A 26,435-nucleotide genomic window follows, 5' to 3' on the forward strand; every position below is an offset into this window, starting at 1 on the left:
TGTCTGTGCTAACGATCGTGGGTAATATCCTTGGTTACCACGAATATTTGTATTTACACTTTACATGTTAGTACTGTAAGGGCGTATAACAACTTGTAGCGTGAGCGTATTTATTTATATAATGTTTATGTATTTACTTCTTAGTATATAAACGAAAGAGCCGAGATGGTCCAGTGGTGAAGGCGTGTATATTAACCGATGATTGCTGGTTCGAACCCAGGCATCAGTGAATTTTCATGTGCCCAATTTGTGTTTATATTTCATCACGTGCTCGGCGGTAAAGGAAAACTTCGTGAGGAAACCTACATGTGACCAATTTCAAAGAAATTCGTATGCGTATCCACCTACCCGCATTGGAGGAAAATATGTTTCAAATTCTCCTCGAAGGGCTTAGCCCAGCAGTAGAAAATTTACAGGTTGTTAATGTAATATAAACGACTATATACGGAGACAAGTTAAGAAATACCATGTTAAAGGTAAATACAAAAAATATCGAAGTAAAAAAATACCGAATTGGTGTATATTTTATGACACGTGTGTAATGTCGGCGTGTTACAAAGGAACGGAATATGTTTGCTATATCATGTCAATTTACTGTGTAACCTGTACTGCGTGTAACCAGCTATTAAAACAGAATGTTTGTTCAACCGATTCTCGCCTCCATATTAAAGAAACTAGTTTATTAACCTTTGTATATTCCGTTTAACCTTTTTGAGCTGCAAGTCTGATTGTACTTATTAAATATAGTTCATGTAATATTATTACCGTTTTCATTATTATCTTTACTTATTAAAGAGAACACGTTTTTTTTATTATTTTGTTTTGATTCATTACAAAAGCAATTAAACCAAACTAAACTTACATCAGAAGGCGAATCGCGTTTCGGATATGGTATTAGTATATAAACTTTATACTATTTAATACATTAGTAGATGCGCTTTGCTTCAATAGAGTAGAAAATAATAATAAATTCGGTCATTGGTGGTTTTTATAAACTTTTTTTTTAAATTAAGTTTCATATAACCTCTGATCACAATTCCGTACTGTCGTTGATGACTTAACATATACATATGTACATACTAAATTGTATTGTATACGTTTTCAACAACGATAAAAAAAGTTAATTATTTTGATTAAAGTATTATATATGTAACTGACATCACCGTTATTTACAGTTACCGTTAGCATCGTCAATTAATTAGCTTTTGAAGTGCTATTGTCACCGATATTACGTGCGATATATGACGTACACGTGTTGGAACTGTTTGTCATTTTGACACATGTGTACGCAAAACCCATCGAGGTATCGCAAGAAGCTGTGTATTTATCAATTCAATTCTATGTTGTTATTAGTGATAGATCGAGGTATCGCAAGAAGCTGTGTATTTATCAATTCAATTCTATGTTGTTATTAGTGATAGATCTTTTACTATCTATGAAAAAGTATAAGCATTCTATAATGAATAAATATTTTTGACTTTATTTAAAAATGGTCTTTAAAACTGTAACTGCCACTACCTCTTAACTCTACCAGCAATCTGTAGGAAGTACAGGAAAAAGATTTAATTTATATGCAAAATAAAGTCTTCATAATATCAGTTTACTCATACAAGTACATGTTTTTGCACGCATACGATATTAAATAAGAAAATATGTAAAAATAACTTCTTTACTTGTTGTTTAACGACGTCTCGTAAAGAAGCTTTCCTAAGTCATTAAAAGGATAAAACCTTTTTCCAGTATACAAGATTTATAGCTTGTTAGTTTTTTTATATGCTGTATATTTGCTTTACTTGTATTTATCGAACAAAGTCAGTATGTAGCAATATTCCTTCTCTAACTTTAAATTTTTTGATATAAATAACTTTTTAGCAAATGTGCCTATTTTGAAAGGTAGAATTTGAAATATTTGAAACATTGTTTTTCTTTTATTTTATTAATAAAGTATTTCTATGTATGTGACTACTTTTTACAAGTAAACCCAAATGGTTTAGTTATGGCTCCTTTGTGTTTTTTATAACAGCTTGTTCGTAAACTATTCGAAATACAAAATAACGGATTACAATTATTTTTAAGACATGCTATTTAATCTTAAATATATTCGAACCAAGATAAGCTTATAATTATTATCATTGCATTCTAACATTGATCGAACACGGCTTAAGTTCGTAACTAATGTTCCTCGATCTATTTTTATCTCAGCAAATCAATGCAATGAGTTGTTTTACAAGTCATCGTCGTATCATTTATGCGTTCAAACAAGTTCAATTGACTTCTATGTAAACGCAGTCCTATAAAAACAGGGAAGCTAGAGAGACACGGTCTGAAGCGAGTTTTTATGCGTTTGTTACCATAAGGAAAGTTATCAGAGATCCGCTTAGTTTTTTGTGTTGCCATTAGGTGGAATGGTCGATTTCACTGAAATTGTCTTTTGTGTTTACGTAGAGAGTGTAACGAATTTATCCTACGCGTGTATCTGAATTGCTTAGAATCAACTGTTTTGTACATTTTGATGTGATAATGGATTTTAAATCTATTCTTAGAACAATTCTACACAAATCTTTTGTATATTGTCATGTAGTCTTGATACTTTATTATGGTTAAGAAGATAGGCGCGTAATGTATCCACGACGTATCGGTAATCTATCCAAAATATGAACAATTTTTTTTACGGATGAGGGCAATGTTTGAAGTTCTACGATCCGGTATTAAGAGTTGCTGTGTAGGTTATAGGTATATACGAAACCCTACAGCAACAGTGAGATTCTATTAAAATTATTCTCGAATTTTACACATTAAATGTTCAAGTAAAAAAAACATACTACTAATATTAATATCATTATAGTCGTTGTCGCATATCGTATTCTGATATTTCACGCTCTTGTTCTGCTGTAAGTTTCGAGTTTCATTTATACATATAATAGCTCCACTCATTACGAAAACCCGCCGATTATTTTACTTCCAAAGTACATGCCATATAGTAAATTTTAACGTCATGTTCAAATAACTTATTTAATATATATTATTTTGTGCAAAAATGATAGACACGTGATAATAAAATCGATATTATTTGTTGCATTTAATGCAGGTTATACACATTTAAATGTTAAATGATTGATGTAAGACAGCAACAACATTAGTTTAAAAAAAAAACTTAAATTGTCTATTTAATATTAAATGCGAAGACTGCCGTTTATATAATCTTTAAATTCCAATACACAAGAGCAAAATTGAACGTATAGGTCGTTGACATTACGGCGTTTTTGATCTGATTAAAAATGATTTAAATACATAACTTGCGTTAAAAAAGAAGCAATAACAATCTTAACGAGTTCAGATTTATACAGATGTAATATATAATAAGTAATTAACATTTCACATCGGATCTTCTAGTTTATAACCAAGTTAGCTTAATAAGGAGTTATGTTTGAGCCAGTTCCGCCGGTTTAAGTTCAAGCTTATGACTTATTTGATAGAGTGCACACATTAATCATCCTTTCCTTATGATAATACTTGCCTTGCTAATTATGTCGCTAATCTAACGTCTAATTAGGCTGCATTTATCTCAGACGAGGTCGCAAATTGTGATAGATAATTCTCATTAATATTAAGTTGAGTGGATCGATTCGAATTATAATTGAACTATATGTTATTTATATTTAAATCATTTTTTGTAATAAATAAATAAAAACATTTGATGTTATGTATAAGATAAGGGGATAAAACTATGTATAAATTGATGACTGTAAATAATTCAGCTGAATTTGTGGAGCCGGGTCAAAGTGCTGAGTGGTAGGGCTTTGTGCAAGCCCGTCTGGTTAGGTCGTCAGATACCATCCATTCATCAACCCCAGATACGCTACGATGAAATTTGGCAGATAGGTTGCTTCTTATATTGTGTATTTGGCAAACTGAAACTTCACCCCTAAGGAGATAAAACGGGGATTGGAAGAAGAAAGACCGCAAGTTGAGCTAGTAATATTGTATATTTAACCTTTTTCGAAACGCGCTGCATCTTTTTGTATAAGTTTTATACATTTTGGCATAGTATTATATTATAGTTAGGCATTATAATATCTTCTGATTTATTAACATAGATATTTAAATAGCAATGTCATACTTTATGTAATGCTTTTTTCTTTTTTTATGTTATAGGGGGCAAACGAGCAGGAGGCTCACCCGATGGAAAATAATTACCATCTGTTTGTTTTTTCTATATATCATTTATGTATATTAAAGTTTAAAATATGTATTATTTTAAGCATACAAACAGACAAATATTTGTCATGAACTGTTTATACAGAGAAAATTATCAAGTAACTTCGAACGAACACAAAATTTAAGATCGGAATCGTATCGTACTTTACGAGATATTATTGTAATATTATCAAGACCAATAAAATTCTTGTATTTATAACAATTGAACAATTGTAATTTTGCTTGTATTATGAAACTTACAATACTAGTTACACAAAGAGTGACCTTCTGGCCTCTTGCAATCGTACGTATAGCGGATTGATAGTCTCCCAGGATTATAGAGCGAGGATGGCTTACCACTGCGTTCATGGCGAGGCTATGTTAAGTTTCTTTAATTTTTTATAACAGCTACAGATTTGCGAGTAATTTGATTCTACAAAATTAATTTAACTACACTGCGATTAGTATTGTTTGAAAATGGAATTTGAAGTAGAATAACCTTTTATATTTTATTATAAAAATAAATACTTTTTTATGTTTAGCGAATGAATAATTTATAAAAAATATATAATGAATGAACAATAACCAAGAATTAAATTACGCAAATGTTTGTCTTAATTGTAGTATGTCTTTAACGACAATCATTCATAACTGATTAAATTTAAATTAGCAGTGCCTACAACTTATACGTATAAAACATATATGTATTTAGACTTAATATAAGCGTGCAACTCTTTAAGGCGGCTACAACGTTCATTTAAAGGTACAATTTATTTTCACTAAAATGACTACTAAAACTGCACTTAAACACATATCAACTCAAAAGTTATTTAAAAGAATATTATATATACTAATGTCTTCAAAATATGAATATCCTTCGCGCTGCATATCAGATAAACAGCGACCCTACGGATTGATAGGTTCCTAGGACTATACAGTTACTCCGTATCGCACTGAAATGCGATATCACTTGGTGTTGGATATACGATGATATAACATACTGTGCTAGTTTAGAGAATAGCGGGGGCTTTTGCAACGTTAGGGCTCGCGGTGAGCCACATCATGTGAAATCATTGCGGTTTATGTTTTCTATTACACCTCTAGTCTTGTATAATACGTAGACATCTGGTCCATAACTATGACTAACTGTACTAAGTGCCTTGTTCGAAATTTAAAAGGTATTTTCAATAAATTGTTGGTTTCATATATTTATACTATATTTGAATGATATTTGAGATCTTTGATATTATTGTTTAAAAAGCTTGTTGCCCAGAGCTGAGATGGCCCAGTGGCTAGAACACGTGCATCTTAACCGATGATTGCGGGTTCAAACCCACGCAAGCACCACTGTATATATGTTCTTAATTTGTGTTTATAATTCATCTCGTATTCGGCGGTGAAGGAAAACATCGTGAGGAAACGTGCATGTGTCTAATTTCATCGAAATTCTGCCACATGTACATTCCACCAACCCGCATTGGAACAGCGTGGTCGAATATGTTCCAAACCCTTACAGGCTGTTACTTAACTTTACTTTTTTATTGTTTCTATTAGAAATGTTTATTACTTTAAAGCAAAGCGAATGGTTTTTTTTTAATATACGAACCGGGTTCATTCATTGCTAAGATTTGAGAGAAAGTCTGCGCCATTTTAATTAGACAGAAGGTTTAATAAGAATTAACAGCTTCAATGGTTGTGTTATATCGGTAAGCGCAAATATATTAGAATTAATAATCTTGCCTATAGAAAGTCGAAACGTGTTTCATTGAAACGAAAGCTACAATACCATATTTATTTTCGAAGTAAAACGCAGAGCAGGAACTAAATTATCTGTAGTCCCATAAAATACATAAGATAAAGTTGCCAGTATCACTATTCGTGGATGTAATACGAGAATAATCACGTTTCAGAGTGTTACCGTGTATATTGTATGTTTAAACGCGTTTTATTCGAAACTTAGTAGGTGCTAGTAAGCTGACACTGTTTTATGTTTATTTATAAAATTCATACAAGCACACTAACATGGCCACAAACACCGAGTCAGCCTTGTCAATTTTAATATTTCTATTGTAGACAAAAAAAAAAACATATCAATTTAGAAAGAAAAGAAAAGGTAGTTTAAACTTTTTTCATTACAACATAACATGAATTAAAATATGTATACTATACACAATGCTCATAAAATTGCTCTTTCTAATCCCTGTCAATTACAGTATCTCAGATGTTAAGTTCTTCCTACTTATCCTGTAAACCAAAACAAAATATTTGACTGATTTTGATAAGTAGGTAATACCCACCCAGAGCCTTGGATGGACTTGAACTAAATCCATCCTACCTTTGTATCTATGCGTATTGTATCACTGTAGCTGTTCCACATGGTTTCACCCGTAGCTGTTACTATTTCAGCTATGGCATGTTTGGCATGTTATTTGTTTTTTATTAAATATTTTAAAATACTTTACAGAAAAAAATACATGCAAAAATTATCAGATCCTTATTTCTTGAAGAAATTTCCTACAAACAACCAAAAAGGAAATATTTCATTCAATTAATAAGTCAGTAAGTAAGTAAGTCCCAAGTCAATAAAATTTAAAATAAAACTTGATAACGCAAATGAGTACGCAAAGCTTTATTTTTTTGTACTTTAGATTGGTGAACAGGAAAACAGGCCACATGACATTAGCACTAAAAAAAAAAATAATAAAAAATCCTTCCATTGAGAATGCGCTGCTCACGTTGTAGCGAAGATTTTAGGTCACTTGTGCCTTTAGTTAATCTGGCTCACTCATCCTTCAAACAGGAACACAAGAATTTTTATAAAAAATTGAAATCTTACAAACAAACAAAATCTTTATAGTATCTTAGTATTAGTAACTGACTAATAAAAAGATTGCAATTTATTGTGTTATGGGTTCATCCATGAACAGTTAAGGTCAGACGGTTAATTCCGTGTCAAACAAATAACTTCTAATCTAGGAGAAAGTAATAAGCGTTCCATTGTTTTTGAACATGCTAGGATGAAGCAAGGGTGAAATTAATGTCTCAAATTATGGTTTATTCGTGTACACCTTGATCTTTCCAATCGCTTGAACCGTCTTTAAATATACTTAAGTATGAACAAGAAAATAAATTTAAAGTTGAAGTAATTGTTTAAAAACATCTTTCTAACCACGACATAACGTGTAGGCAAGGGATGATAAAATAATTTATATAGTTTTATATCGTTTTTTTTTCTTCGACTTAAGAGCTAGGATTTTTCTATATTAAAATGTATGATTTTTGTACATCAGTTACTTTTTTGTTTGTAAAAAAAACAATATACATAAATATTTAAACGTCAATAGCACCAATTCAAGGACTAGCTACCTAGCGGTGTAAAACGTAGCAGGTTAAATCCGGACCCATTTGGTTATTGTAATCCCCACTCCTAGCACAAGCATAATAAGGCATTGCTACTATTATTTAAAGAAACAAAAATAAATCAATATGTATATAACTTGTCCCAATACAAAATCAACATTACACGTAAATTTTAATTAATGTAGCCTGGCTATGGTTGTCGGACAAGGAGACGAAACGAAACTTTATTGATGTAGCTGTTCAATATTTATAAGTTTTGGTCGAACTGTTTGTGTTTTGAAAAGTAAGCAATTGTACGCGTGTGTTTATGCTATAGTATATCGTTATTACGCTGGTTATTACTATGTTACAATAAGAACAGGCGACTACGACTTGTGAATGATATTCAATATTCTAACGGGCTGTATGCAAATTTACTAGAATGTTGCATGTGATTTTGAAGTTCTAGTTTAAATATTACGACAGGTCAGCCTTATGCTAAACCTCCCTGAGAATGCTTTTGCTGGTTGATACTTCACCAATAGTTGATTTATTGGGCATTTCTGATTGGTGCATTTTAAAAACTGATATGTTTACAGTCTTAATTGCTAATCTTCTATCTATCTGTATATTAAGTATATACTAAGAAATAGCATAATATTATTACACTGCACTGGTTTAACGTAAATGACAATTATATTCTATCAACCGTTTAAGCATACACGGAAAGAAAGAAACGTATACAATTAGGATTGATTGTGTCACGACTTACAGGCAAAGGAAATGAATATAATTATGACGTATGTATCTGGAGAGAAGGAATGAATGAATGACTGATTCAATGAGCAGCTATGATGAATGATAGAAAATAGTTTTACATAAATAAAGCGTATAAACGTATTAATAAAACCAACTATATTCCAGGGATACGCTGTATCGCCTCTCCCTCCGAGGTCTTCGTTCGCTGGAGCGTGCGGAGTGGCCCGCAGCTAGCGACAAAGTGAAGCAATGTCAAGACAAGGGCCAGACCGAGGAGAACTGCCACAATTACATCAAAGTACTGCTTTCATACGGCCACAAGCTGTTCGCGTGTGGGACCAACGCGTTCAGTCCAGTTTGCAGTTGGAGAGAGGTATTTAAATTAAAACCAATTAAGAAACTACGTAGATCCTGTTCTTAAAATTTAAATTGACGTTCGGAATTTAAATAATTTTATAATATGACTAACGATTTCGCTAAATCGATGTAAATTTTAAGTGAAAACTATTTTGTGAGAAACTTTTTAAAAATTTTTTTTTCACATATAAAACGGATATTTTCTAAAATCGTAAACAATTATGCTTTAAAGTATTTACTGCGATGATTTTATTAATGTGTTATCTTATCTCGAAAAGAGATTTTGACTAATTATCTCGCAACAAGGTCGTCGTCAATAATTACTTGAGGTCCTTTCCGTGCGTTAATCGTGCGTGACAAATGTTTTGGCATTTCCCACTTAAGCCTTAATCGTACAACTTATTTTGGAACATAATTAACTCATTAACCTCCAAATTAATGATAAAAATGTCTTTTGGAAATTAACGTATCTTATTCGATGTTTTGTCTTCCAAAAAAGGTTTAAGGTTTTATAATTTTTTTTTTAAATCATATATCTTTTATATCTGTTTAACTTGAAATTGGTTCTAATATAGTAATGTGTTGCAATAGTTAGATTATCAAATTAGTTTTTGCACGCAAATTTTCAAATGGACATATTGGCATCATCAAAAATTAGGTACAGAAAAACAAGTATCAATCTCATCATCAACCATCAAAAAGAAGTTATTCGAGATTCCTTAAGAGCTAAGTAACAGATATTACCGACCACAAAGTCAGATAAACATTTTATATGTATATAATTATTATTCATAACTATAATGTTAAAGTGATACTTAAAAACCTCAAAATTATTGAGATTTGATTCTGGAAGTTCTAAAATTATAAGATGTAAAACGACCATTGGTGTTGCCTGAAATATTAAAAACATTTCCTAAAATAACTAGACCCTTATTAACTAAAGATTTGTTCGTTAATTCATAAATGCGGGTATATTCATGTGCAACCATTTGTGGCAGAGGGGGATTATTATTAATATCTTGAATAACGTTGTTCCCACCGTTTGCTAAAATTGTAGACAAGGTCTTTAGTACCTATTTAATTCATCATAATTTCCAAAATTGATAAGAGTACATGACATTTTCGATACATTTATCTTTTTCTGAAAATATGCTTGGATGTAGATTATATATATTTAAGTTATAAATGATCACACGGACCTATTTTCTAGCCTAGACCTAGCCTATTTCAATGGAAGTAGAGTTAAAAAAATAAATCTAAAAAAATATGTGTGTTCCTTTAACTGAAAACCTAAGCTATTTTAAAATCTTAAGATCTAAAAAAATATGTGTGTTCATTTAACTGAAAACCTATCTATTCAATATTCGGTCCAGACAAGTAAAAATAAGTTTAAGAACCCTATGTCCATCGTACATAAAACCTAACACTAAGTTATTCAACAGATTGAATCGTTGAACATGGTATCAGAATGGATGTCAGGTGTCGCGAACTGCCCTTACAACCCTGACTCCAACGTGACCGCTATATTTGCCAGCAGCGGCGAGTACTACGCCGGGACACCAACAGACTTCACCAGTTCTGATACTGCTATTTGCAGGTAATGTGAATTTGAAAATCGAACTCAAGTCTTGTTACGATTTAATGGGGAAATAATTGAAGATTGCCTTTTATGGTTTCTTCCCATACACTAATGTTTATGTATTTTCTAACTACTGTAAATAGATTTTGTGTTCACTATCAAGAAAGCTTGTTAAGCCATTTGTTTATGTAAATTGCATTGTATAGACCCGGTGTTTCTATTTTATGACGTTTCCAATTGATTGAAAATATTCTATTTTAGGGCAATATTTCGTGCCTTGACAGAGATTATTATACTAGCTAAGCCTTAACATCCGTGTCTAATTTGTAGTTATTAGACAAAAGATATTGATGAAATAATTTTGTATCTTATAGTACTGTAATAATCCAATTACTTACATTTAGACCTATTTTTTAGATAACCCTGTAAAATGAAAAAGACGTAACTAGCAAAAATCCATATCAACTAAAAAGTAGTTATTTCGAAAGCGACCTTATCATTCATCTTTTACATTTTCAGGAGTCAAGGAGCTTCTCCACGCGACTCTAGCATGCTTCGGACGACGCAGTACGATCTCAATTGGCTCAATGAACCACAATTTGTGGGTAGTTTTGAAGACGACTACTTCGTGTACTTTGTCTTCAGAGAAGTTGCTGTAGAATACTTAAATTGTGGGAAGGTATGTTATTTTTTTCATTGAATAGAAGTAGGTTGTATTTAGTTAGTTAAAATATATTAACACTAATTTATATATCATTCGTTGTCAGCCGCTCGCGTTTTAGGTTTTGGTTGTCGTGTGTTAGGCAAAAAATAGTCATATTTCTTTTCTTGGAGCTAAAGTTATTTTTAATTTTATTTATTTGTTTGTAATCAATAGCGTTTTTCAAAACATAATTATAGTTTTACATTGATTTAAAATGTAAGGCCAAAAAGATTACAATGTTTAAAGTATTGAAAAAAAACTTTAACAGAGTGACTCAAACAGAAAAAATATAAAATATAAAAGATTACAAACCAAACATTAAAATATTGTAAGTGTATATATATAATATTGTAAGTTTGCCACATAGTTTGCTGCCTAATTTCAACAAATTCGATTCGTTGGTTAAGTAGTAAAAGATCGACAGACAGACATACAGACAGAGAGACAGAGTCACTATCACATTTATAATATTAGTATGGATTATTCATATGAAGTTTTATTTCAGATCATATATTCACGTATCGCTCGTGTATGCAAAAACGATTCAGGTGGTCACCTGATGATGAAAAACAACTGGAGTACCTTCCTAAAAGCCAGACTCAAATGCGCAGTGCCCGGAGATGTACCGTTTTACTATGACGAAGTACAGAGCGTGGAATATTTGTCGCAAGAGAAGATTCTCGTCGCTGTCTTTACCACACCTGAGTGAGTATCAGTTTAGTTAATAGTTAGTTAATATGAGACAACATCACATACATTACTCTGATCCCAATGTAAGTAGCTGAAGCACTTGTGTTATGGAAATCAGAAGTAACGACGGTACCACAAAAACCCAGACCCAAGACAACTTAGAAAACTAATGGTAATCTACATCGACTCGGCCGGGAATCGAACCCGGGACCTCAGAGAGGCGAACCCATGAAAACCGGTGTACACACCACTCGACCACGGAGGTCGTCAAAGTTTTCTAGAATAATATTAATAAATATTTTCTGTGATCAGTTTTTTTTATTGTATTTGTTTTTTTTTTTATAATTTTACAGTAACAGCATAGCCGGCAGTGCTGTGTGCATTTATAACATGTCAGACATCCACTTAGCCTTCGAAGGGCCCTACAAAGTGAAGGACTCGCCGATGTCCACCTGGGAACCGCGGACACCTTCCCGGCAAGCCCGGGAACATTTCCGTTGCAATCCAGACACTAGGTTCGTTTTTCATTTCAAAACAATAAATTTAATAATTCACCCCAGAGTTAAAGAAAAATAAGCCTTATTGTAATGTTAATTGTATTCTGTATCCCTTATAATTTATCTTACAGACCCCATCAATCCATCGAGTACCACAAATACCACTTAATGTACGAATCAATACAGCCCATATCCGGCGAGCCTGTTTACAAAGCGACGCTACAGAGATTCACACACGTGACCGTCGATGTTGCCAACACAAAAAATGTCGCTAAACAACTGGTTGTTTTCGTGGCGACGCAGAATGACGACATTTTAAAACTGGCAATATTGCCGAAGTATGAGGGCGCCTGTGTGGTGGAGGTTTGGAAGATGAAAGATAACAAGGGCGGATTTAATATACTGTCGATGCAGTTCGTAAAAGATACTGTAAGTATTGAAATCGGCATTTCTTTATTTACTGTCTAATTCTTTTTCTGTATATAAAGATCTATGAATAGGCTATTTGACAATTCGAAAAATAAATTGTGAATTATTGTAATCAGTGTAGATTATGAGTTTAAAAATGGTTATTTACTATCGAAAGTTGAAAATAACACTTAATTTATTAAAAAATTAATAATTAAAAATGCATTTTTTCAAACGTTTGTCACGTGACACAAAACGCTCCTGACCTGGACGGGCTTATGATGAAGTCACTTTCTTGTAAACTTTGCTTTTCTACTATACGTACCACAGATTAAAATACAGCAGAGTGACATCACCGACCCATATGCAGCGCCATATTGTCCAAGTAGCGTTTTTGCGCGTTATTTAAATATGGAATTTTTAATACGATATTTTTCGGCAAATATGTACTAGAATTAAAAAACAATCAACTTTTACTGGGTTCCTTACTACTAAATAATATAAAATTAAATTTAAAAACCAGTCAAATAAATTATACGTTCAGTATTGGTTTGCTTAATTTTATTGTTGTCCTCAGATGTCTCTCTACATAGGAAGCGACGAGGGCGTGTTGCGCGTATCCAGTGAGCGCTGCTTTCGCTACAAGACGCGTTCGAGTTGCGTGGGCGCGGCCGACCCGCACTGCGGCTGGGACGACGCGCGCGAACTGTGCGTGCGAGCGCATGCGCACCTGCACGAAGCGTACTTCTCGCAGAGCACGGCCAGCTGCCCCGCTGTCAGTATGCCTGGTGAGTACTTCTGACGCCTCTACTTATCAGTTTTAGTACTAGAAAAAACCTTTGTTGTGTTGACTATGTAAGAATTTTTTTTTTTTTTTAAATATCAATGTGTCCAGTCTGGTATTTTTATTTATTTATTTGTAACAAAATCCACGGCTTATACAAAAGTAATTAATAAAAGTAAAATACATTGTCCAAACAGAAGCCAATTTCGGATTTAAATTTTTTATGCTTAAAGGACAGTAAGTTCCTGAAGAAAAAAAAATACAAAGCAAAAATACAGTAGGTATACAGAACATTTTTGACGAAGCAAGACTGATATGAATTGTACATTTACAAACTTATTCGTTATTAAACAAAATTTTGAACATAAGTATAAGATATTATAATAAATTGTATATATATATATATATATATATGTATATTTCCTTTTATTAATAAGAAACTTCAATAGCATTGTTCGAGTTTTATTATGAGGTTTCATTTTCTCTTCTTAATATTGTATAATATTAATAATACAATAACGGTGGCAGTGGCGGGCGGTTGGTCGGCGTGGTCGTCGTGGGAGGCGTGCGTGCAGCACGGCGCCGCGCCTGCGCTGTACGACGGCGCGCCAGACACGTGCGCGTGCCGCACGCGCCGCTGCGACAACCCGCGCCCCGCGGCCGGCGGGGACGCCTGCCGAGGTGCGCCTGCGATCATTATCTGATTATTACTTATTTTTCAAAATATTAGTTCCTGTGATAACAAAAACTTGATAAAATTATGTCACATGATCTACGCCGATATTAGTATTTGACATACATTCAACAATATTTTTTAAATTAAACTAGTTATAACGGATTTGAATCGCGTATATTAATGTAAAGTGTTAGCGGCGCGTGCCGCACGCGCCGCTGCGACAACCCGCGCCCCGCGGCCGGCGGGGACGCCTGCGAGGTGCGCCTGCGCTTATTTTCTGATTATTGCTTATTTTTCAAATTAATAGTTGTTGTGATAACAGAAAAACTTGGTGGTAGGGCTTTGTGCGAGCCCGTCTGGGTAGGTACCACCCACTCATCAGATATTCTACCGCCAAATAACAGTAGTCAGTATTGTTGTGTTCCGGTTTGAAGGGTGAGTGAGCCAGTGTAACTTCAGGCACATGGGACATAACATCTTAGTTCCCAAGGTTAGTGTCGCAGTGACGATGTAAGGAATAGTTAATATTTCTCACAGCGTCATTGTCTATGGGTGATGGTGACCACTTACCATCAGGTGGCCCATATGCTCGTCCGCCAACCTATACCATAAAAAAAAAGAAAAACTTGATAAAATTATGTCACATGATCTACGCCGATATTAGTATTTGACATACATTCAACAATATTTTTTAAATAAAACTAGTTACAACGGATTTGAATCGCGTATATTAATGTAAAGTGCTCGAAACGTCGGGATGTCAAAAATAATTAATATACGCGATACAAATCCGTTATAACTAGTTTTATTTAAATGTGTAATAATCGAGAAAATTTAAGACGACAATATTTTTATTTTTATATTAACATCTTTGTTGTGTTCTTTTTAGGTGCCAGTATAGAGGTGACCAATTGCACCGTTCACGGTGGTTGGTCAGCCTGGTCTGCCTGGTCCGAGTGTTCCACCTCTTGCGGTATCGCAGTGAAGTCCCGCCGTCGCTCCTGTACCTCCCCGGAACCTCGCTTCGGGGGTCGAGTGTGCGTCGGTCTAGATACCCAGGATATGTACTGCGCCAATTTACCCCCTTGTCCTGGTGAGTGAATATTTTTATCTCATTTTTATCTACACTAATATTATAAAGAGGAAAACTTTGTTTGTTTGGTTGTAATGAATAGGCTCAAAAACTATTGGACCGATTTTAAAAATTCTTTCACCATTCGAAAGCTAAATTAATCCCGCATAACATAGGCTAAATTTTATTTTGAAAAAAAATAGGGTTCCGTAAGATATTTTGGGTTTTTCGGACAAAAAAGGAAAAAAATTACCAAAAAAGTTGATTTTTTGCGTATGATGCCTAAACTATAAAAGATAGAAGTATAAAATGTTCTAACTCCGGTCCTTAGAGGGCATAATCGCCTCCGACCCTAAGAACCTCATCAGATTCGTGGCTGATGTTGGTCTGGCTGAGGTGTTGTGATCACGAATTTGAGGTTTATCACAATAGATCCAAGCGCCGGTTGCAGTAATTCTTCAAATGTGACCGTGCCTCAGCAGTAGGGATATTAGCAGATTGATTATGAACCGTTATCTACGCGGGCGAAGCCGCGGGCGACCGCTAGTTTTTTATATGGTGCACGCGCTCTGAACGTTTCGTATGAGTCGAAGGGAATATCTAAAGGCGACGACACTGTTTCAGATCCAGCCCTGGCGCCCGTGGATGGGTCGTGGTCGGCTTGGGGTGTTTGGTCACCTTGCACGGGCTCGGGCTGCGGTGCGGGCGCGGGCGCTCGCGAGAGGCGCCGCACGTGCGACAGCCCCGCGCCGCAGCACGGGGGCGCCGACTGCGACGGGCCGCGCGTGGAGCGCCAGCCCTGCGACCTGCGACCCTGCGAGCTCAGGAAGGCCACCGCCTGGACCCCCTGGGTGCAGATACCTAGTGAGTGCTCATTGGTTATAACGCATAAACCAAACTTGATTCATGGTAAAATGGCATAAACATATTTATTTATATTTTAATATATTCATTATTTATTATTTTATAATTATTTTAATATATATATATTTGTAATTTTAGTTTTAATTTAGTATATTTTTTTTTGTGGTTTTGTAACTTTTCTCCTGTTGCATGATTTTGCTTGTCTACCTTTTAACTTTCCTGTCTATGTTTCTTCTTTCTTGGGTATACTGGAAGAAATCTCTTCCAGGGATAAGTATACCTTTTAAACTTATTTTTTCTGTGTACACATTTTCACCTTCTATGTATCTGACAAGTTTAATAAAAGTTCTATTCTGAATATGAATTAAAAATTAATCATTGTTACAGGTAATACATCTGACGGAAGTTATACTGAGAAGAGATTCAAGTTTCTGTGCAAGGCGCCCACGCCGGAGCAGATTAGGGTATGTTCAATAATTGTCTTTCATTTTCATGTTCCTTAATTATTACACGCACGTAATTTATTATTAAAAATGCGTACGTTTTTGTTTTATAATTATCGACAAAACTTAAACTCGTTTTTTTGCAACAGTTATCGCTCGCCCGCGAGGAGGAACGCTATTGCAACTCTCGAGGTACGTGCAGCAGCAGTCCGCCCGCAGAGGACGGCGCGTGGGAGCCGTGGGCCCCCTGGGGGGCCTGCTCCGCGGCGTGCGGCGGAGGCCAGCAGGCACGAACAAGACGCTGCCGGCAACCACCGTGCGTAGGGGCCGCAGACATGCTGCGAGCGTGCAACACGCATGCGTGTGTCGGTAAGATACCATATAACATAAAGCATTTTCAAATTCATGAAGCTGTAGTATTCCGATATCATAAACTTTAATTAATCCCCGTTTTGACACATGAATGAAAAAAAATAGTGTTTATGATTATCAATACCAGATCTTTATGTCGATTGATTTAAATCTTAATTATAGTCATATATGTTTTATTCGAATTTATCCTATGATTGTTTCATCATTAATTATTATTTTATATTAATTAATTACTAATAATAATAACTCGATTTTTACATCTTATAATTAGGCGAGTGGTCATGCTGGAGTGAGTGGAGCGAATGTAATGGCGGCTGCGATAACGGCGCTACCGGTCATCGAACACGCACTCGAATGTGTTTGTCCCCCGAGGGTTGCGCAGACGCAGGTGCTGCGTTGGAAAGACGAATCTGTGTCAACAATTGTGCAGGTTTGTCTTTTATATTACTAGGTACATAATGCTAATTACATTAAGTACATTTAATAATATATATATAATTTTTTTTATTTTCCATATTTTTTTACATTTCATTCCCATCTTTACTCATACAAGTTTAACTTATCACAAATATATGGCCATACTTAGGCACATGAGTTTGTTGTAAACAAAGTATTAAAGATCTAAAATTAAAATTCGCCAATTACAGTGAGCCGTTAAACAATGCAAGAGTTTCTCTACAAATTAGAAGTATCTACATAATATACTACTCAAATAAAAAAAAATATCAAAGATACACAACCACATCCGTGAAGATGTCTCACTTTCTCATTCAATGATGCAATGATGTTAATGTGTGTGTGTTGTGCAGAGTCGGAGGCGATGTCTTACTTTCTCATTCAATAAACGTGCAATGATGTTAATATGTGTGTGTGTGTGCGCAGAGTCGGAGGCGGGGTGGGGCGCGTGGGGCGCGTGGGGCGCGTGCGCGGGCGGCGAGCGCGTGCGGCGGCGCGGCTGCGACGCGGGCGCGTGCGTGGGCGCGCAACTCCAGGTGGCGCGCTGCGCCGACGACGAGCTCGACAACGGTCAGTCGCCACGTGCTCGCCTGCGATACTATTTGACCTTCCAGAACTTTCTGTCAGCTTCTCTCTCTTGTTCCGAATCTGTGCTAGCTTTGACGAATCTATAAGCCTACTAGAGTCGAGATGGCCCAGTGTTTATAAAGTAAAAAAAAATATCTGGTGCTCGGCGGTGAAGGAAAACTTTGTGATGAATCCTGCATGCGACAAATTTCATAGAAATTCTGCCACAAGAACTTTCTTTCAGCTCCTCTCTCTTGTTCCGAACCTGTGCTAGCTTTGATGAGTCAGAAGTTCTCGTAAAACGTACCTAAATAAATGATATTTTAATTGATTGATCTCTGTGAGCCGAGATGGCCCAGTGTTTAGAACGCGTGCATCTTAACCGATGATTGCGGGTTCAAACCCAGGCAAGCACCGCTGATTCATGTGCTTAATTTGTCTTTATAATTTATCTGGTGCTCGGCGGTGAAGTAAAACTTCGTGAGGAAATCTGTATGTGTCCAATTTCATAGTAATTCTGCCACATGTGCAACCCGCATTGGAATAGCCTGGTGGATATGTTCCAAGCCCTCTCCTTAATGGGGGAGGAAACCATTAGCCTAGCAGTGGGAAATTGACAGGCTGTTGTTGTTTTGTACGTCGTTGATTGTGATCTCTGTACTGTAATATATACTATCGAAAATACTATTTACTAACACTAAACTTTGCTCGCAGAATTATACGCAATGCCGGCGTACAGTCAGAACGTGCAAATGGCATCATTCGTTACGATGACGGACAACGAGTCGCTCAGTATCGGCGGCATTATAGGATGTGTCGTCGCTTCTTTTGTTATGGGTAAGTTATATTTATTAAGAGCTCATCAGATATATAATTTGCTAGTTATATTTTCAAGTCTTAATGGATCTAACATTCAAAGCAAGCAAACATTTACTACATGAAGATAGAGAATAATAACAGTTTTATAAAATGCGATTGTTCCATTAAAATCACTAAATGGATAATGTTAAAAATTTCCTTCACAATTTTAAATATAAATTATAATATTCATTAATTTATAAAGAAAAAAAAAATTAAATCAGAGATATGAAAAATTCCTTGAAGCATACATAAATTGTAAATTAGTATTACATGTTTATCTAAAAAGACACCCTCATCGCGAACCATTCTATAGGCTTAACTGTTGTTTATTGATAAAAATAAATAAAACGTAAACACCTGTATAATTTTATTGCACCTATGTACAATTGTATGTATGTATCTACAATACATACAATTGTAAACACAGACATATTACAAGTGTTTGATTATTTTAATCTAACTCTCACTGGCCTGGTTTCCAATACTCTATATATATATGTCTAGTGTCTAGAGTGTAACGCGATAAGGAACTTCGTGCCAATATATAAATACCCAGTTGGTGTTGCATTTAAAAACAATATCTTAAAAAACTGGTTTTATGGTCCTTAGGTACTGAAATCGAAATATGTAGTCAAAGGCCAAAAACAATTGTACAGTACTCAGTTGAATGGGCAATGTGTCAACAAAAATTATATAGTACTTATTACACATTGTTCTAGCAAATCCTGTTCTTTGTGTGGATTTATGCATAAAATGTCATGGTGTATGGTTAGATGGTGTTCAAGTGGATTTTCTGTGGTCATCTAGTGTCGAGTTATAACAAAGTGGCTGCTGGAAGTATTAATCTCAAACAGATCACCTTTTCTTACATTATTCTACAAATTTATTCAGGATACCATCTATATGAATTTGATGGAATTCTTATAATTTACTTTATCACGTGTTTTCGCACTAGTCCGCTAGATGGCGCTGTAATTATATTTTTTTCGGACTCCGAATTAGAAATCTATTACTACTGCTTAGCAATCTTAAACAAATATTTTTGACTGACAGTAAAAAAATATTTTTTTAAAATTTCCATTTTGAATTGTAAATACTCGCCATTATGTTACTATTTTCCGCGTAGAAAATAAAACTTATGTAAATGTCCTAGATCGCGCTATGAACATTTTCATATTTGTTAGTATATAAGGAAAATGGTTTCATATACATATGTGTTTGTTGGTGAGAGAGATTTAATTGCTCCCCTCTTTGAGGCTCTAACACATAACTTAGGCGAAGATATTAACTTCGCCACGATTTTTGTATTAACGGACTATAAATAGAATGTTCATTTATAACTTTTATAATGTAATAATAACGAGCTATTTTCGTTCGCTACGGTACAAAACGAGATTGCATGATATAGACTGAAAAAAATACGAGCAAGATTTCTTTGTTAAATCGGAATGCATTATAATATTTATCGCTACATAGTCTGTCTGTCTCCTCTGGTGCTTATATTGTGACGTCATATTATTGTTTTTGCTAATCTATATCTTACTACAGATTTATTTTGTAATTTATATTTTGTTTATTTAAATAGGCTGCCTAGTCTGCTTGGCTGGAGTTGTTTTCTGTCACCGACGGGGCTGCCTACCGTGGAGCCGACAGCCACGTGTGCCTTCCAGCCCTCACTACATCACCGCTAAACAGAACAGCTACGTCACTGTGCCGTTGAAGGAAGTTGTAAGTGATATTTTATTTGGTAGCATTATAATCCGTAACAATTTTATTCTTCACGATTTAATAAAAATAAAACAGTTTGGGGCGACATTTTCCATCGAATTTATTATCACTTAGTCCAACAGTGCGTAGAGAGAGTAAATTTAAAAAGCTCTTAACTTAGACAAATATAAACGAGTCTTAAACAAAGTTCTTCGAGCGTTGGAAATTTACGATCCGAGTTTTAACTTGGATTGGTATGTTTTTAATCATTAATTTGCTCAACAGCCTAGAAAAGCGAAACGACAACCATCGTTTACGGGCATTGGTAACTCGAGCGGCATTCTTCTATCAAAGAGTAACAACATTTCCAACGCAAATCACAACAACCCCATGACTACCCCCAAACTGTACCCAAAGGCCATAGCCAACGAGTATGACTCTATGGGTACTCTAAGAAGACACTCAAATCAGCCGAATAACAAGACCAACATTGATGTTGAAGAGGACAAGTTCTATTGAACGTAATGTTGTCTGGAGGACCGGATTTAAAGGGCCTGAGGCCTGAGGCCTGAGGCCACAGGGAGCTCTGAAGCAACAGAGGAGTGGAGGCCTTAATTATTATTTTACAAATAAGTTGGACATATCAATTTCTATGAGTCAGGTTTGTCAATGGTTTTGAAATAGTTAGTTGGATTTATGTGAATCTCGCCCCTCTTGTGGAGGCCCCAAAACGGTTAACCCGCTTCCCCTCCCCTAAATCCGACCCAGGTTGTGTAGATCTCATGATATGATATAAATATTGACAATGGTAAGGACGTTCTTCCATTGAGTCAGAGATTATTTCAAATTAGTCTCTGAGAAGTTTCATTACAAAGACTTTATTTAAAGTCAGCTTAAGGTGTTTATGACCATAACTATAGAACTTTATCTTAACGACATCGTTCAATAAATTAAGTTGAAACTAAAGGGATAAAATTGAACTTGCTTGCTAATTAACTTGGCGGTTGGAAATTTTCTTCTAAAATTGTGAAACTGTTTAATAGTTATTTCAGAGACATTTAAAATAAATTAATAGGTATTATTAAATGTAATGTTCATATCAATGATAAATTATGAAATTTTCGATTTTGAATTTGGAATTTTTATACTTAGGTAAAGATGACGGCGTATTACTTAATAATAGATTAAATGAATTGAATAAGCTTATATACTTCAATATATTAATTATACATTACAAATAATCAATATATTATTTATAGTACGGATATTTATACGGAAAGGTGAATATTTTATATTCAAAGGAGTCCCGTGAGATCCGCCGAGGGAATGGATTTACTTTATTCCCGTACCGTGATACATTACAGCGATCGGTGGGCTGGGAACTTTTAGAAAGAATAATGTTTATGGATGTAACTTCAAAGTTATTTACAAAATACTGTGAAAATATTTCCAATGATATATTTTTTATCTGTAGGGATTATCTCATCTGTAATACTTAGGAGATTTTGATATCTTTTCCATGTACCTTATACAAGTACGTGTATTCATATAAAATACAAGACATTGCTATTAAGTTGTATCTCTAAATATAGGCCGTCATATGTTTTTATACTCCCTAATAAATTTCATACAATTTTAATAATTTAAGATTAATTAAAAATTCCAATTAATTTCCATTTTAATATCTATTATATTAGATTATTAATAGATATACAAATATTTATTGTTTGTTTGAAAATTTACAGGAGAATCTCAATAAGTTTTTTGACGTTTGATTGAAGAAAAAACGAATTCGCTTCTTTTTTTTTTTAATGAATATATCGATTAATATTTTGACACCAGTTTTAGTTAATGGAAAAACTATTTAAATAAATTACGTCAATATATTTAAAAAACATAATAGAGAGTTGACTTATTTTATAAATGTCAGTAAAATTTATCAAAGGGAATCCTTTATATCTCAATCCATGCAATCGTAGAAATGGCGAGCGACAAAGATTCTCCATTTGTCGGCGAGACAGGCGTTTCAATGAATTTTCAACAGCTCTGCTAATTAGAAAAGAAAAGTAAAAAGTTTATAGAAACCGTTAAAGTGAGAATGCTTTGTGAGTTTCTGCTTAAAAAGTCCTTCGACTTAATTGCTTTTGTATCTTCTGTTTAACTTTGATTATATATTGAATAGAATACTTTATATAAATAATGAGCTTGTCTATAGTATCCTACTACTTATTTTTTTATATAGAAATTAAATTAAATGTTATTTTTAAAGTATTTTAATTTGTGATAGTGTGGTCGGTATGTTTTGCGAATTTAAATATCGAATGTTCTATATAGATACGTCTTAATCAATTTGACAGATTCGAAATTATTTTGTTCGATTCAAAGATCATAGACAATTCAATTCTAGAATCGTCTTTGGTAAAGACCATCTATAGAGTAGTTTATTTTTCAAGTGCCATGGTAACGAATGTAAATGTTAGTTTTATCTGTAGTTTTATTATAATTTGAAAATAGTTTAGTAGTTATATAAAATTGTTTAATTCAATTTTTATTCAAAGCCAAGTATGTGCCATGTGTATAAGTAATGAATGATTATTATTATAAATCCTCTTATTAATAAACGCGATATAGATTTACATACTATATTTGTCCTTGTCTTGTGAGAAAGAGACTTATAAAGTTCAACAAGCAAGAAAGAGACAGCAAATACTATAATCACGTTTATTAATAAGTCGAATAGAAGATAGAGCTTATATGATTATATGTATTATATCAGTACAAATAGCGGTGCCTTCGCGATATACATACAAACATATTTATACAAATACATACAATATCTTTCAAATTATACAATGATTTATATTTTATATTGTTGAATTAATTTCAACGCGTCGCTTGACTCATGTTGAGTCGAAATTGTTATAATGTATATTTAAAACATTTTGTATTTTTATATTGTTAATTATACTAGAAATATTTTTAATTGATTTTCGCTATGGTAGATTGTTATTGAGTGTATGGTTCGGACTGAAGTATATTTGGATGAGTAAAAAGAAAACGCAGCCAGTCAGCTGACGGTATAATTAATATTTTTATAATAAAAGTTTTTGATATGGTGATAAATTTTATATTGTTTTTGTATGCAATGATATTGTCATTTTTGTAATATGGTGTGTAAAGAGTATTTTATCTGGTGAAATAATTGGAAGAAATATATAAAAATAGGTGTTTTCAATAAATAGTGCCGTGCACTTTATGCTTTCCATTTCTTCATTTATATGCAAAAAAAATTTGGTCACTATTCAAAACGTAATTTTTGTTCTTAATTTGTTGTTGTATTTTGTTGGGTAGAAAAAAGTCTAAAATGGAAATTATGACGTTAAACAACTATATATTACTTGTATGTATAAATCCAAGATTAGATGCATTTGAAAGTCATTGGGTTGTATCAAAATTGAAAATATATAAACATAATCGGCTTCAGTCTGACGAGAGCTTTATCGTGTATATTCTGAATGGTTCTTTACTTCTGTCATATACGTATTTCCTAAGAGGCTTTCTCTCAAAAACTCACCGATTAAATTTTCTAAGCTTAAGAGATATACTTGTGATTGTTAAGACTTAGATGAATTTCTTTATTGTTTTTATTTTGGTCAACGCTATACGCACGTTTTTATAGACGCTGTACACGGTTATGAGCTAACTACTTAATAAAGACTGTCATACATTATATACTTTTTTTATTTAAACAACCTCCCTATACTCCCAAAACTTTCCTATGTTGCCAAACCTTACAGCTCCAGCGATATGCTAGTGTACATATTACACAGTTAAATCGTCCGTTGATTTGTGATAAATATTTACAACTTAACACGTTCAGTGCCAGCGACACGCCTAGCGTGTTCATGCGAATTTCTATAGCCACGCCGCGAACACGCTAGGCGTGTTCTAAGAATTTCAGTGATATCTTAAAAACTAGGCTAAATTATTCATTCAAACTAATTGTGTGCAATCTTCAAGCGATAAGCTACTGAGTTTTTAAGTGGCCCGTTAAAAACAATATTTTTTTTTTATTTTACAAAAAAATGTCTTTCGTAATGCCGGCGACACGCTAGGCTTGTTCACTTATTAAGGATAATCATAGATTGTCAAACTGTTTTTTCAACAAACCACATTTTATTTATGGCTTATTACCAATTTGTTGAAAATTGAACTAATTTTGTTATTGTTTTCTCAAATTTGCGGAACTTTGTTACATTTTTTTTTTTGTACAAATATCTATTATTATAAAAATTTATACACCTTTGTAGTATAAATAAAAATTTTAACAAAAAGAAAAACCGACTTCAAACAAAACACTATTTTAAAACAAATTAATATGCACGAAAAAGTAATAAAAATAATTGCGTATTCAACATATTTTTTAGAGTCTTCCTAAGTTAAATGAAATGAAAAATATTAGACTACTTAAAAGTCGATTTACGATTATATAATGTAGTTATAGTTATTGAATCGAATTGATAACCTCCTCCTTTTGGAAGTCTGTTGAAAACTATATAAGCCGTAATTCTGCCATTCCTATTTAATGACAAAGTTTATACTAAATTGTCTTACTTTGTGTTATGTTGATACTGATTATGTATTACAAGTACCTATATGTTAGTTCGATTAATCATTAACTACCACATACATACACCAAATATATAAAATTAAACACTAAATAAGGCTGATTTACCTTAAAAATGTAAACTCATGTCAACTTCAAATTCGTGTTACAAGAATTGAAGTAATGAAACAATAAAACGAGTTTAGCTTACAAGAAGCTTGATTATTTTTTAATTATTTGTTTATTAATTATTACTTATTTAATTGTTCTTTATTATTATATCAAGACATGTGCACCGAATCGATATCCTATGACCTTTGAACATTTCTAGCAACTAATAAGAAAGTGAACGAAACAAGTGAGATAAAAATTGATTTTAGAAATTAATAAGTATGTATTTGAGAAAACAAAAAAAGAAGGTGGATTTTTATGGACACTTTATGAAGCGAAATTTAAACTCTGTTTTAATTTGTATTGAAAGTTCTATTTTATTTTATTTGATTATACCTTGCTACTTTCAAACTGACCCGCGTCCTTTGCAGGGATACAACAGTAGATAACAGGTAACAGTAAATATCATGAACAATTTTTTTATTGAAATACGAACTAAATCATAACGCGATAAAAAGTATATATCAAATTCGACACCAATATAAATATGATATGTGGGAATTTATTAAAAAGTTTTACAACCACTGATTACATTATGATGTTTACTTACCATAAAAGCGGTTTTTTGTCATAATTCCAGGATAAAACACTGACAACATTATTCTAAACACCTTAATTATTGCATAACACAAGAAATATTAACTAACAAAGACCGTTTTAACAAAAAAATTATCATTTTTTTGTTCCTGTGCCAGTGGACACGCTACGCTTGTCCATACAATTTATCTAGCGATGCCGGGGACACGCCTAGCGTGTTCGCGGCTTTATGTATGGCGGCATCGCTATGAGCATAGGAAAAATTTAGGTGGCAGTGAACGTGTTAACTTCCGAAACTTGAACGGAGCATACAATATATACTAATATTATAATGTGAAAGTAACTCTGTCTCTGTCTGTCTGTATGTCGTTCTTTCGCTACCAAACCGCTTTTTTGCCTAACACATGACAACCAACCCTAAAAACGCAAGGGAAGCCGCGGGCAACAACGAGTTTACAATAAATCGTTACCTACATATAATAGGTTAGGGAAAAAGTTTCTTCGTATTTTATATGAAAATTCAAAAAGTTTTTTTTTATAGTTTAATTACATTTGACTAAAGTATGTAGGTGCCATTTTGTTCCATAACTTTTTGCCATCTTGTTGGTAGTGACATGATCCCATTGCTGTAAAAATTTTGGGGCTTCTGATCGAAAAACTGCGAAAAGTGGTTTTGGCAGTCCTCTCGTGATGTTAACCTGACACTGCCTAAGGAATTCTGCAGAGACCGAAACAGATGAAAATCTGAAGGTGCAAGGTCAGGACTATACGGCGGATGCATTAATACCTC

General features: G+C 33.7%; 1 protein-coding gene across 1 annotated transcript in view; it reads left to right on the top strand.

The window, feature by feature from the left end:
* Positions 1-21,992, top strand: part of LOC124538771 (semaphorin-5B) — a 47,155-nt gene extending 25,163 nt beyond the window's left edge. Inside the window, exons 4-20 of the mRNA XM_047115955.1 lie at positions 8,461-8,668; positions 10,095-10,249; positions 10,751-10,910; positions 11,440-11,639; positions 11,978-12,139; positions 12,253-12,550; positions 13,107-13,317; positions 13,842-13,994; positions 14,879-15,082; positions 15,686-15,925; positions 16,313-16,389; positions 16,518-16,737; positions 17,012-17,170; positions 17,623-17,766; positions 18,478-18,600; positions 20,210-20,352; positions 20,617-21,992. Coding sequence (XP_046971911.1) covers positions 8,461-8,668; positions 10,095-10,249; positions 10,751-10,910; positions 11,440-11,639; positions 11,978-12,139; positions 12,253-12,550; positions 13,107-13,317; positions 13,842-13,994; positions 14,879-15,082; positions 15,686-15,925; positions 16,313-16,389; positions 16,518-16,737; positions 17,012-17,170; positions 17,623-17,766; positions 18,478-18,600; positions 20,210-20,352; positions 20,617-20,850 — 3,091 coding nt within the window. The 3' untranslated portion in view covers positions 20,851-21,992. The remainder of the gene's footprint in view (positions 1-8,460; positions 8,669-10,094; positions 10,250-10,750; positions 10,911-11,439; positions 11,640-11,977; positions 12,140-12,252; positions 12,551-13,106; positions 13,318-13,841; positions 13,995-14,878; positions 15,083-15,685; positions 15,926-16,312; positions 16,390-16,517; positions 16,738-17,011; positions 17,171-17,622; positions 17,767-18,477; positions 18,601-20,209; positions 20,353-20,616) is intronic.
* Positions 21,993-26,435: the final 4,443 nt, after the last annotated feature.

Source organism: Vanessa cardui, chromosome 21, assembly GCF_905220365.1.
Source record: "Vanessa cardui chromosome 21, ilVanCard2.1, whole genome shotgun sequence".
Classification (NCBI taxonomy): domain Eukaryota; kingdom Metazoa; phylum Arthropoda; class Insecta; order Lepidoptera; family Nymphalidae; genus Vanessa; species Vanessa cardui.